The sequence below is a fragment of the Miniopterus schreibersii genome (assembly GCF_964146895.1).
Source record: "Miniopterus schreibersii genome assembly, chromosome: 9".
Taxonomy (NCBI): domain Eukaryota; kingdom Metazoa; phylum Chordata; class Mammalia; order Chiroptera; family Miniopteridae; genus Miniopterus; species Miniopterus schreibersii.
In genome coordinates, this window is record NC_138118.1 from 4,464,550 (window position 1) to 4,477,328 (window position 12,779).

Sequence of the window (12,779 nt, forward strand, 5' to 3'; positions counted from 1 at the left end):
ATGTCCTAGATTAAACAATATTTAAAAAATTATAAGACAAATAATAAAGTTTAATAATTTACCAACTAAATGTGCACTGTTAGTCAAAAGGGTAAGAATAAATGTAGGTACCCTGGCTGGTGTGGCTCAGTTGGTTGAGTGTGGTCCTGTGCACCTAGAGGTTGCTGGTTGCAGGCTCCATCCCCAGTAGGGGGCGTGCAGGAGGCAGCCAATTAATGGTCCTCTCATCGATGTTTCTCTCTCTCTCCCTCAGCAACCTGCGTGCCCAGGGAGATCCTGGCCTCAGGCGCATCAGAGCCCTGCTGAGCCCTTCATTTCAGCCGGGGAGGCCCTGAGCGTCAAGCAGCTAACCTGGGACTCCTGACCCACGGGCACCATGAGTGATAAACTGGTATTACTGTAAGTTGCTAAGAAAATGAGTATGATAGGGAAGGGGCTGCTTTGTTTTGCTGGGGGGGGGGGGCAGCTAATGGGGGCAGGACTGGGCCAGGTAGGTCCATGCTACTCTCTCCACAAGAACCAGGGTCCCTCCCCAGAGACCCGCTTCGCCCACCCACACTGCGCTACTGAAACTTGGAGAAGCACAGCCATGAAGAAAATGATGCTACTGAGTGTGAGGGCTGAGAAACTGGAGTAACACGCTCTCTATGAATATTAGATTAAAAAGGCATGCACAGCTTTTACCATTACAGAGGATAATAGAATTTGATCAGCTAAATCCCAGGGCTTTATAAGGCACAAATTATGCAAACGAATGTAATGGCGTTTTGATAAAACTACAAAACTTGTGCTAGAGAGAGCACAGGAGGTGCTCCTTATCTGGGCTTTAAACTTCCCATGCTACCTTGCAGGTGCTTACTTAAATTTTAAAAAATTAAATATGAAAGCAAAACGAGTAATAAAGAGCCCGGCAGGCGTGGCTCAGCGGTTAAGTGGTGACCCATGAACCAGGAGATCTCAGTTCGATTCCTGGTCAGGGCACATGCCGGGTTACTGTCTCGATCTCCAGCAGGGGGCATGCAGGAGGCAGCCTATCAATGCCTCTCCCACTGATGTTTCTCTCTCTCTCTGTCCTTCTCCCTTCTCTCTGGAATCAGTAAAACATTAAAAAAAAAATAATACAGAACATGAATTCAAGCATTGAATATTAAGAAAAACACTGCTTCTGATTTAGGGATAAGCAGAAAGCGTCCAAGGATAAAGGCTGGGCCAAGCTTTATCTACTGCTGTTGTTATTAATCATTGAGCAGGAAGAACTAAATGAAGCTTTAAGTACAAAATTTCAAGGCTTCTAGGTGAAGGTGTCAGTAAACATCTTAAGGAAATAGAAAAAAGCTGCAATGTTAGAAAAAATGTACACGGGAAAGAGGTAAATATTACAAATATATCCTAGTAGAAATACATCAAAAATTGTATTTCTAACACCAAATTTTCAGGGAGATTATAAAAATGGAAAGGGAAGGTGGGGATGACCACAACCACATTTTATAATGTGCCCCTAAGATCTGAGGAGGAAGCCGGGCTTTGGCTCGCACAGAATGATGGATCCTTCTGAAAAGGACTCGATGACTATATTCTCTCCTCAATGTCAAGTGCACAGCACTCGGACCGCTCTGTCACTCAGGGCACCCCCTGGACTGGGAGCAACGCAGCTCTGAACTGCAGAGAGTTCAAAAAAGAATTGCACAGTCCAGGAACCGCCTCATGTTAAAAAATAAAGAGTGCCAATTGATGTCAAACTCGGTCAGGAAACGAGTCCATCCAAACTTCTTCAAGGCAAGAGGATTGCGTCTCTAAATTATCTGACGGCGAGTAGTGATTTTTTTTCTCTCATGTTCCATGGTAATAATAGAATTTTTTCCCCTTTTTAAAAATGGAAGGCAGCGTAAAGATCAACTAATGCCAGCTCCTACATTTTACTCACAAGGAAACTGAGACAAAGAGATGAATCGATGTGCTCACAGTCCTGCAGGGAATTTGTAGAGCATCTGCCTGCAGCCCAGCTCGACAAGGCTGAATTCCAGGCACTGAAGACAACAGAGAGGCCCGCCCATTCCTGATGTGCCCGATCTCATTGGCCTACCCACCTGGCAATCATCTCAACTCCTAACTCACCAGCCACAGCCTGGCCTACGCAGCCTCCTAAACATCCGTCAGATCAATCCTCTCCCTACCCGAAGGCCACCACCTCCAATCTCAGTTTCAACACCTGGATTAACAGGGGCTTTCTAACTTGCCTCCCTACTTTAGGTCTGGGTCCTCTTTGGAGAATCCTACTTGCAGCTGCCGTAGCCACACTTTAAAAATACAGAGTCATCCATGGCTTGCTCTCCCCTCACGGTCAAGTTTCAGCTGCTTTGCATCCCACTCATAGCATTTTAGAAGTTCCCTTCCCCCCATTTTGGGCCCATAACACCCACTTGTTCCTCAAGGCTCAACTCACAGGTCAGCTGTTCTGCAGAAGATTTTACTGCGTCCTGAGTTTGGGCTAAATGCCTATCCCATGGCTCCCAAAGTTGTCTGTGCAGGTGCTTTGGGGGGCTCATCACTGCTGGCCGTGCCCCATTCCCTGCAGCCCACTTGCTGGGACTTGCCATCCATCACGGACAGCGCCTCACATTATATACTTTGTGATGGATTGTCACTTCCACCCTCAAGTGTTTCCATCATTCCCCAGGACCCAAGCGGTCACGTCATCACCCGCACCAAGACCCACTCCTCCTCACAATGCTCTTAGACACGTCTCCCCCTTCCTCTCCATCCTTTCCCTACACACCTACATACTACTGCATCACCTGAAACCCTACTCCATCCAGTTCCTCCGAGCCGGTGCCCGAGGTGCCTCCCGCCCGATCACACCACCCCGAAGTGATGTTTTAATTTCTCATGTATTTATATGCTAACAATTAGCATGTTTATATCTCTAATCCAAACATCTTTTTGGGGGCTCATCCAACTGCAATATTTGCATCTCCATTTGGATGGCATATGGCGTCTCATAATTAACTAGGTCAGAACTGAATTCTTAAAATTCCTCTAAATCTGTTCCTCCCTTAATTTTCCACATCTCCCAAATGGCACTATAATTCATCTAGTCACTCAACCCATATATTCAGGAGCTATTATTTTTTTTAAATCCTCACCTGAGGATGTTTGTTTTTTTGTTGATTTGAGATAGAGAGGAAGGGAGAGGGAAACACCAATGCGAGAGAGAAACATCATCAATTGGTTGCCTCCTGTACACACCCTGATCAGGGATCGAACCCACAACTTGGGTATGTGCCCTGACTGGCAATCAAACCCATGACCCTTTGGTACATGGGACAACACTCCAACCAACTTGTGTTGGGTCTTGTTTTCTTATTCATTCAGCTACCCTATGTCTTTTGATTAGGACATTTAATCCATTTATATTTAAGGTTATTATTCATAGGTACTTATCTATGGCCATTTTATTTCTTTATGCCTATGTTTCTCATTCTTTCTATTTCAACTTCTTATTACAGCAGTCCCTTTAACATTTCCTGCAGTGCTGGTTTGGTGGTGATAAACTCTAGCCTTTTTTAGTCTGGGAAGCTCTTTATTTCACCATCTATCTTGAATGATAGCCTTGCTGGATGGAGTAATCTTGGCTTCAGAGCCTTGTTTTGCTTTACCTTGCATACTTTGTGCCATTCCCTTCTGGCCTGTAGAGTTTCTGATGAGAAATCAGCTGACAGTCTTATGGGAGCTCCTTTGTAGGTAACAGATTGCTTTACTCTTGCTGCCTTTAAGAGTTTATGTCTTAAATTTTTGGCATTTTAATTATGATGTGTCTGGGCATAGGCCTCACTGGGCTCTTCTTGCTTGGGGCTCTGTGCCTCCTAAACTTGTGTGACTTTTTCCTTGACCAGGTTAGAGAAGGCATTTACTACATCCATTTATTCCCATACAGCATGGCTCCTGGCACATAGTAAATGTATAAATGAAAATACCTAGAAACAGATCCTAGGGGTAAGCTTAAATAGTCTACTCTATTCAGTTGCTACCCCGACTCACACCAGACACGAGCTGCCAGTGGGGTCCCTTTCCTTAAAATGTTCACTCTGTCTGTCTACCAGTGACACACTTTCCTGCCTCCCACACTATCCTTATAGGAAGAAGGAAAGGACTGATCATTGCCTGGACATCACCACTTCCCCACAGAAGATGTCTTGCTTTTGTTTTCGAAATAGGCAATTTATTCAACAGTGATAAACACTCAATTACATTTGGGTCCCTGAGGAGTGGGAAGCTCTGTTCTTTAATAGAAATGCTATAAAGTAAGGTGCATATACAATTTCTCTTGACATCGCGTGATACACCAAGTCTTCACAGACAACGTCACGCTATCATTCCCTCCTCTTCTTCAACATATATCTCCTGGAAGTGGAACAGCCCAAGCCAAGCTTTGTGGCACCTTGCTCTCTCCTAATGGTGCCACATTCACGCTCTTTCCAGATGAAGGAAGGGCTGATAGATGACGAAAGGCCACATTGTGCCTGCTGGCCTTCAAGGGTCTCTGACACACTGATGTCCATAACTATTTTGGGTGACAGAAGAAAAATGTTCCGGCTGCAGAAGGTTGAACTGTTTTCCTCATTGCTCAGATTGCATCTAGAGTGCTGCGTTCACCCACAGCCATGCTCTTTAAGGGGGACACTGACGAGGAGGGGATCTGTGTTTCTGAGCGAAGGCTTCCATTTACAGATAGGCCATCTCTCCAGAAAGTGGAGAGCCTTTCATTTATGTGTTCTTCATATAGAAAAAACTGTATTTATTATGGTTTGCGTGGGTTTCTAATTCTCTTTTGAAATGAGTACAGTTTTCGAACGTTTCAGAACTTGAAAGGTCTTCTGGAACAGATTACAGTAGAAAACCGAGGTACCATTGTATAGGCAAATTACTAAAGTCAGTGTATAACTGTCCAAGAACAGCCAGGTTGCCTTGATTTCCCTTGAGGTTAATAGTTGACTTTAATTGATACATATATCAATTACATATATATTATGTATTATAGATTATGTATTATAGGTTATGTATTATGTATCATATATCTATCATATATGACATATCATCGTGTATTACATTATCTATATTCTATATTCTATATATGCGGAGAGTCAGGCCAAAATCAAGATTCTTATAGATTCAATCAAATTCTAATAGATTATACTTTAGTTCAAGTCAGATTAAAATGAAGTTGAACAAGAAAGCCCCTGAGGCCACTGACAAGTCTAACAAACAACTCTCCGGTCAAGCTTTCTGGTGGGTGAATCTCCTTCGCTGGGGCATGCTTAGAGTCTCGGCACAGAGGGACATTTTGGGAAGACAGCTGCCATTTTACCGTTTTCTCTACGCGCCTTCCACCCCACACCTGTGTCCTCAGCACTCCCCCTCCAGACTGGTTCACAGGCAGCCCGGGTCCCGAGGCTGCTGGAAGTTCTCCACTGGGGTCTGCTGGCCTGTGTAGGGTTCTCACTCTCCCTGCTCAACCCTATGTCCACTGCACACCTACTGAATCAGTCTCCAGAGCTGGAGCCGGTAATATTGCATGAAAAACAAAAGAAAACAAAACAAAAGCCCCATGCATGATTCCGAAGCCTATCCAGCCTCCAGAACCATGGGCCTCACACACATCTGAATTTGAGTCCTGCCTGAAAGACATAAGCAAGCTATTTAACTCACTAATCCTTCAACAAATAATAACATCCCACTGCTGGTAACCTTTACTGAACAATTACTATGTGTGTTGGATAATATGCTAAGAACCATAAGTAGATATTTTATTTCATTCATATAATAATGCTATGAGGCAGGTATTATCTACCCATTTTACAGTTAAACACACTGAGGCTTACTGAGTTTAACTGAGTGAATAAGGTGGCTGAGATTATATATCTGGTTATTCACAGAATCAGGATACATACCCAGGTAGTTTGAGTAAAGACGCCATCAGGTTATCTGACACATGGCAAGCGGTCCAGGTGGCAGTTAGCGGTGGCATCATGGAATCATTAGCCTTATCATGACACTGCTCAGGAGTTCACACCCAGCAAACAGCGCATGCCTCACACTCTTCTCGGGTGTTTGGAGGGTAAGATGTCTCCCAGTGTCTGATAGAAAATAGGCTCTTAGAGAGCTGTACATCTTACAGGCCGCTGTGGGGTCTGCAAGAACCCACGCTCTCCTTTCATAGCCCAGGAAGTTAATATCGAACAGGAGGAAAACTAGGTTCCCTCCCCAAGCAGATACCTTTCATGAAAGCTGCAGGAAGTCTTGCCTTTGCCAGAATGGGATTCCGGCACCCAGAAGGGTTCCTTCTACGACAGGGAACAGGACAGTCTCACGTGGTCTGTGGCTTCCTCTAACGGGCAGAGTGGGGAGCTGAGCAGCGATGCTCCATTCCCCCAGCCGAGGTACTTGCAGGGGCTGCTTTCTGGGCCAGCTCTTTCTGTGCACTCCCACCTTGCCGGTTCACTTTCTGGGGTCTCTCCCTACCCCAGTTTTTTCTCAAGTGCTAATTTTTTATTGTTATAGTCAGAAGGCAGATTTTGTTTTTTAAATATAGTGTCAGAAGGTATAACTGCTTTAAATACATGTCACCATTTATTTGCCCAATCAATCCTGCAGGCTTTAGTGTATTATGTGTTGTGATAGAAATCGCAGAAGAAACAAACTTCAGCGGTACCAGTGATTTTCAACATACAGAAAAGCAATGCTCGTGAAACGCACGCGCGGCCGTTACCTGTCACGTTGCAGTACACCTTCAGGGGCCCCAGCGGGCCGCTGCCGTCGGGGTCGATCCAGTAGTAATTTGACGTCTGGCCCAGGTGTTTGTAGGCTTCGCAGGACGGCTCATAGATGGCTGGAAAGAAACGGCCCACATGAGCACAGCGCGGAACACACGGCTCCCGGACACATGCCCCGGAACATATCACACTGGCTAACGGCGGCTGGGGACGGGAGCCTCTCGCTAGAACGAGCATCCTTCTATGTTTAAATTCACGGTTTACTTTTTTACTCTATAAGCATTTCTGTTCTAACAAAGATAATAAGTGCCTGCTACGGTTTTATAGTTGGGAAATAGTCTAAAAAATCAATACATTGTCAAATTAATGTAATGTTTGCTGTATTGGGGCTCATGATCATTGAAAAATACTTAATCTGTAATTATTTATAGATTTCTTCTTACTGTAAGGGCTGTTATTTTGCAAGGTAAGTGTTGTCTGCTTTGCTTGACTATCAACTAAGAGACCACATACACGCGTGCGCGCGCACACACACACACGGACACACATACACAAGCATGTGCACACACACACACATACACACATTTTTGCATTGATGGTATAAATGTCATGGGATTTCTATTCTTTCTTTATTTCAAGAGAAAGGAAAGGACTGTCTCCGATTCATTTTGTTACAGGTGCTTTAGTTACATGAACCCTGTTTGTGTAGAAAGCTGACATCAACGTGATTGAATTCTAGGTCCTTTTTCATTGTTTTCTGTTTTGCTCCCAAGCTCCTGACACATTTTCTCTTCTCGGAGACGGCGCCTGTGTTCAGAAGCACAAAAGGGACATTCACATGTCGCCTCCATAGTGAGAACTTCTAAAATATTATTGCAAAAACTTTGTTGACGCCTGTGGGAATATGAAAGATGTCTTTACAAAGCTGAGAATCCCGGTGGAAATCCACGTCTCTGGAACACAAGTGGCGGAGCCTCGGTACCCTGCATCTGAATCCGTCCCCCTAGCACCTGCTATTTGCTCAGTGAGGAAGCAGGAGATCTGATTCTGGGGCGTCCTTTCCTACCTTCCGCCTCCACGCTCTCCCGACCCCCAGTGGCTTCCCATAGTTCCCTCTCTGCAAAGGTGTTAGGCCTCCAAGTCTAGTTCATCTCAACAGCAACATGCTGCACTCAATTCTAAAATCCTTCCACTTACTTAGTCCTTTGCTTCTGCAAATACAGGGTGTCTCCAAAAAATGTATGCACGCGTTGAATAATTATAAGGACAGCGTTTACTGAAATACATTTCATTTTCAAAATGTAATAGAAATCAGCCGTTGAAGTGTGTATACACGTTTTTGGGACACCCTATACTGCCTGAGTACCCAGGACGTGCTGAGCAGTGGATTAGGCGACAGGGATACAGCCTTGAGCCACACGGATAAGGCCCTTGGAGCAGGGTTTGTCCCTAACGATGCGGGTGTTGCTCAGTACAAAGTGCCACTGGCAGAGGGTGCGGCGGGAAGGCGAAGCAGCACCCACACACCTTCTGTGCCACGCAAGGATTAACTCGTCCACTGTCAGTCTCCCCGCCGTCTGATCTGGGTAGAACCTCACGGTTGCTCTCATTCTGAAATCCTGCCAAGTGAAGGGCAGTGACGATGTATTTTCAGACCTCAAGCAGGAAGAGGCCACACTTAGATGTAGGTTTTTAGAAAGAAAACTCCTAGTAGCGAAACAGCTGATTCCAGGGAAGTGGTGCAGAAGGTGAGGAGAGCATCCGGGCTGTCGCTGCCAAGGGCCAGCTGACGATGACCAGCTCTCTGGGAGCACATGAGAAAGCACCGAGGAGATGCGACTGATTCACGTTTGGAAGAGCAGCAGGACACGGGGACCGGGTGAGTGCAGGCAGGAAGCAAGGGAGCTCGGAACACCCTAAACCCACAAATTCATTATTCATCTGGGACAACCTCTCTCCAGATCATCACGATCTCTGCGTATAGCTCAAAATCATCCACAGTGTCAGGTCCAAATTCTAAAGTGCCTTTGGCCAAACTGCCATTAAAACCGTTAACCTTTCTTCTGTAATATTTAACAAGCAGCCTTTCTCTCAGTCCCTCGCCACCACCCCAGTCACTTTCCTTACCACCCGGGATTTGGTTTGCAGCGATCACCCTAGTCACCCACTGTCCCACCAAGTGTCTCTTCACTTCCCACCACATTATGCTTTTATCCAATGTTATTCTATTCCTAAAAGACTACTTTCATAACGTTCCAAGAATGTGTACTGTAATGGTTCCTCGGGATCTATGATATAATATCCCAGGCCGCCCTCCACGCGTGGAAGGCTTTCCTTAATCCCAGGAGATCCTTCCTGGTGTTAGCAACTTGCCAACGTAAACCCTGCACTCTGGTCAGGCTAGCTGGCCACAGGACATTGCTCACCCACCCTGGCCTTGCCTTCATCTGCGGTATATATACTACAAGCCTGTTTCTCAATCTATAAACCTTCTCAGTCAGAGTTAACTACTGAGATAGAAGTGGTAAGAAGCAGGGCTCTGCAGTCAAGCAGGCTCGGGTTGAAGTTCTGGCTCCACAGGGTGCTACATAGATAACACTGGCCAAGTTTCCTGACCTCGTTTAGCCTCGTGTGGAGAATGGGTATTGCAGGGATATTTAATGGTGCTTTGAGAATTGGAGGAGGTAACCAACATCAGTGGCTTAACATTACGTCTGGCCTGGCCATGGTAAGTATTTAACAGGTAGAATTTTTATGATCGATGTAATAATTATTATTTAGGGCGCAGTGACATTCCTCTTTTCTTAAGGAGGCCCCTTGCAGTCCATGTGTCTCTTTCTTTACAGCCCAGGCCACTCATGGCTCATCTCATGCACTGTAAACCTTGATTACTATCCATTTAGGGCTTGATCAACTGTTAACTGAATTTCATATACAAAAATTTTATTTCCTAAACAAGACTGTGAATTATCTTGAAGACAGGGTCTAGAAAAATGTATTTTTCTTGTCTCTTCCATAAATTTAACATGTTGCAGGTTTAAGAAAAGCACTGAGAACTAAACGTGAAGGGCTCCAGTCCTTCATCCTAGTCTGACTTTGATACATGCTCAGTTGGCTACCAGGAGGAGCACATGTCTACATGGTCAGTGGCTGAGTTTTGCTAGTAGACTGCCGGAGATCAGAGAGGAAATTGGGCTCATGGCAAAATAAACAGACTCACTAACTCTACTGGCTTACAGGTGTTCCCTGCTTTCAAAAGTTTGCTTTACCCCACTTTGCTTTAGCAATCTGCACTACATTAGTGCCTGTTTTTGCTAATGAAGGACATCCAAAAAATGGCAAAGAGGGAACATAGCATTCAGCATTGTTGTGAGTAAGCCTTTATGGAGGCGCCTGCACTCCGAGAGGCGAGGAGCGAGAGCAGCCCCCCAAACTCCTTCCCGGGAACTACACTCAATATCTCAGCATGAAGCTCCAGCTCTGAACTGTGCCTGTGAGCATCTGGGCTTTGTCTCCATTTATTTTGTGCATCCGTTAGCAAGATTGCGTCCTAAGGTAATTGCTTCTTGGCTTTACACCAATTTTGGCTTGCTCTACTTTCAGAGTGTAAGGGAAACCTGTATTGGAAAGGTAATTTTTTTCAGTTGTACCTCCTAGTCCCCAATAAAAGGTCTCCTATTCTTAAGTAAATCTCAGATATTCACAAAAATGACAGGTGAGCACATCAGATTGAATTTCAAAGCATGTGAAAAACCCAGAAAGTGATAAATCCTAAATATCTTACTCATTTTCATTAAACTGAGTGCCGTCTGTGTAACATCACGTTAGGGGAACTGGGAAATGATGGAGACTGCTGTGTTAGCTTCACATGGCTGCTGTAACAAATAAACAAACGCTTGGTGGATTAAAACAACACAAACATGTTATTTTAACAGTTCTAGAGGCCAGAGCTTGATATGAGGTTCACTGGGCTACATTCAAGTCGCAGGTAGGGCCATGCTCCCTCGGGAACCTCCAGGGGAGAACCCAGTTTCGTGCCTTTCCAGCTTGCGGACTGTACATGCATCCCCTGGCTCACTGTCCCATTTCTCCATCTTTGAAGCCAACGGTGACTGTGGAGTCTTTCTCATCCTGTCACTCTGATTCTCTGCTTTAACTGTCACTCTTCTACTTTAAGGAGCTTTATGGTTATATTAGGTCCATCCAGATAATCCAGGATAATATCACCTGAATGCCCTTAACTTCACCATGAAGTCCCTTTGCTGTGTAAGGTGACAGTTGCAGGTGCCATGGTTTAGAACACAGGCATATTGTGGGAGGTGTTAGAGGCATTATTCTGCCTATCACAACTGTATAAAAATAACATCATTGCTCTATTTAAGAGCATGTTTTATGCCCTGGCCAGCGTGGCTTGGTTGGAAATCATCCCATGCACCAAGAGGTCGCATTCAATTCCCAGTCAGGGCACATGCCCGGGTTGTGGGCTTAATCCCCAGTAGGGGGCATGCAGGAGGCAGCCGATCAATGTTACGATCTCACACCTATGTTTCTTTCTCTCTCCCTTCCTCTCTCTCTCAAAATCAATAAAATATTTTTAAAAATTAAAAAAGAACACATTTTATTAAACACCTAATGTACTCCCAGTGCTGTTGATTAACAAGAGAAGTATTCAACAGGTAACAAAGATGGAAAAACTAAGTCAAACATTTGGGATGAACATGAAAGGTCCATATGGCCTTGAAGGTTACACCCATCAGTCAGCTGAACACTAATAAATGACACCTGCCTTCTCTGCCCTCCCAGCCCAGACCTGAGACAACAAGGTCCTGGGCTACCTGTGCTCACGTGCAGACATAGAACAAGGCCTCTGCAATTGTCAACTCACAGGCAGAGAAGAGCAGAAGATAAGAGTAAAGATGTACAACAGGCCTAACGTGCTGGAAAACAGAAACACTGATTAAGCCCAGACGGTGTGGCTCAGTGGTTGAGTGTTGACCTATGAACCATGAGGTCACGGTTCGATTCCCAGTCAGGACACATGCCTGGGCTGTGGGCTTGATCCCCAGTAGGGGGCGTGCAGGAGGCAGCGGATTAATGACTCTCATCATTGATGTTTCTCCCTCTCTCCCTCTCCCTTCCTCTCTCTGAAATCAATGAAAACATATTTAAAAACAACAACACATTGATTAAGGAACGGCTAGAGTAAGGGCAGAATATAACGGAGGAAATACTCCCAGGAAGGACGACACTCAGGAGTCTGAATTGCTGCGGATAGTGGGCAGATTTGGGTGGCTCTTAAAACAGTTCAGGGGGCGTTATTTGTAGAAAGCAGACTCTAAGGAAAGGAAAGCGATGGTGGAATGAGGTGGGGGCCACGCTTTCACAGCAGTTTGGGTTGGTGCCACTCAAAATAGGATGGTCTCTGGGGCTCTCCTGATCCCTCTTCGTAACTAAGCCACCTTCTGAGCTTAACTCATCTTCAGAAAATAAGTTTCTCCATTGGAAAGAGATACAGGGGTGGGCAAATGTAGGTTTACAGTTGTGAGTGTGCAGAACACAGAGTTTATTCTTGTATTACCATTGATTTATTGTTGTATTTATTATTATTATTATTAACCTACTTGTGCTCATTTCTATATTTCTCATTGGAAACCATGGCTTTCTGATCTCAAGCAGGCTCTAGAGCATTTGGTGGTAGAAACTAGCTTCCTCAGCGTCTCTTTATTTCCCTTCGGGTAACTCCTGAGTGACAGCCGAGCTGGGGCCCAGGGAGGCGGGAGTGGCCTTGAGACCTGCCCCTGTGAAAGCTCCCTGTTCGAGGACCGTGCAATTATTTTTAATTAGGACATGTGTAAGCGTCCTAATAACTAGGTCCTCATTAACACTGGGATATTAACCTCACATGTTTCCCGTTTCTTTGGATAACTATTTCTCAGCTTGAATACATGCCCTGGCCGCACGCATTCCCCGAGGAGCTGCTGTCTCACTGCGGGCGCGCAGCAGACGGAC

The 12,779-nt window shown here is 45.2% G+C and overlaps 1 protein-coding gene across 1 annotated transcript in view; it reads right to left on the reverse strand.

The window, feature by feature from the left end:
• CNTNAP2 (contactin associated protein 2) overlaps window positions 1-12,779 on the reverse strand; it is a 1,311,177-nt gene that overhangs the window by 389,787 nt on the left and 908,611 nt on the right. Inside the window, exon 12 of the mRNA XM_081147555.1 lies at window positions 6,767-6,886. Coding sequence (XP_081003681.1) covers window positions 6,767-6,886 — 120 coding nt within the window. The remainder of the gene's footprint in view (window positions 1-6,766; window positions 6,887-12,779) is intronic.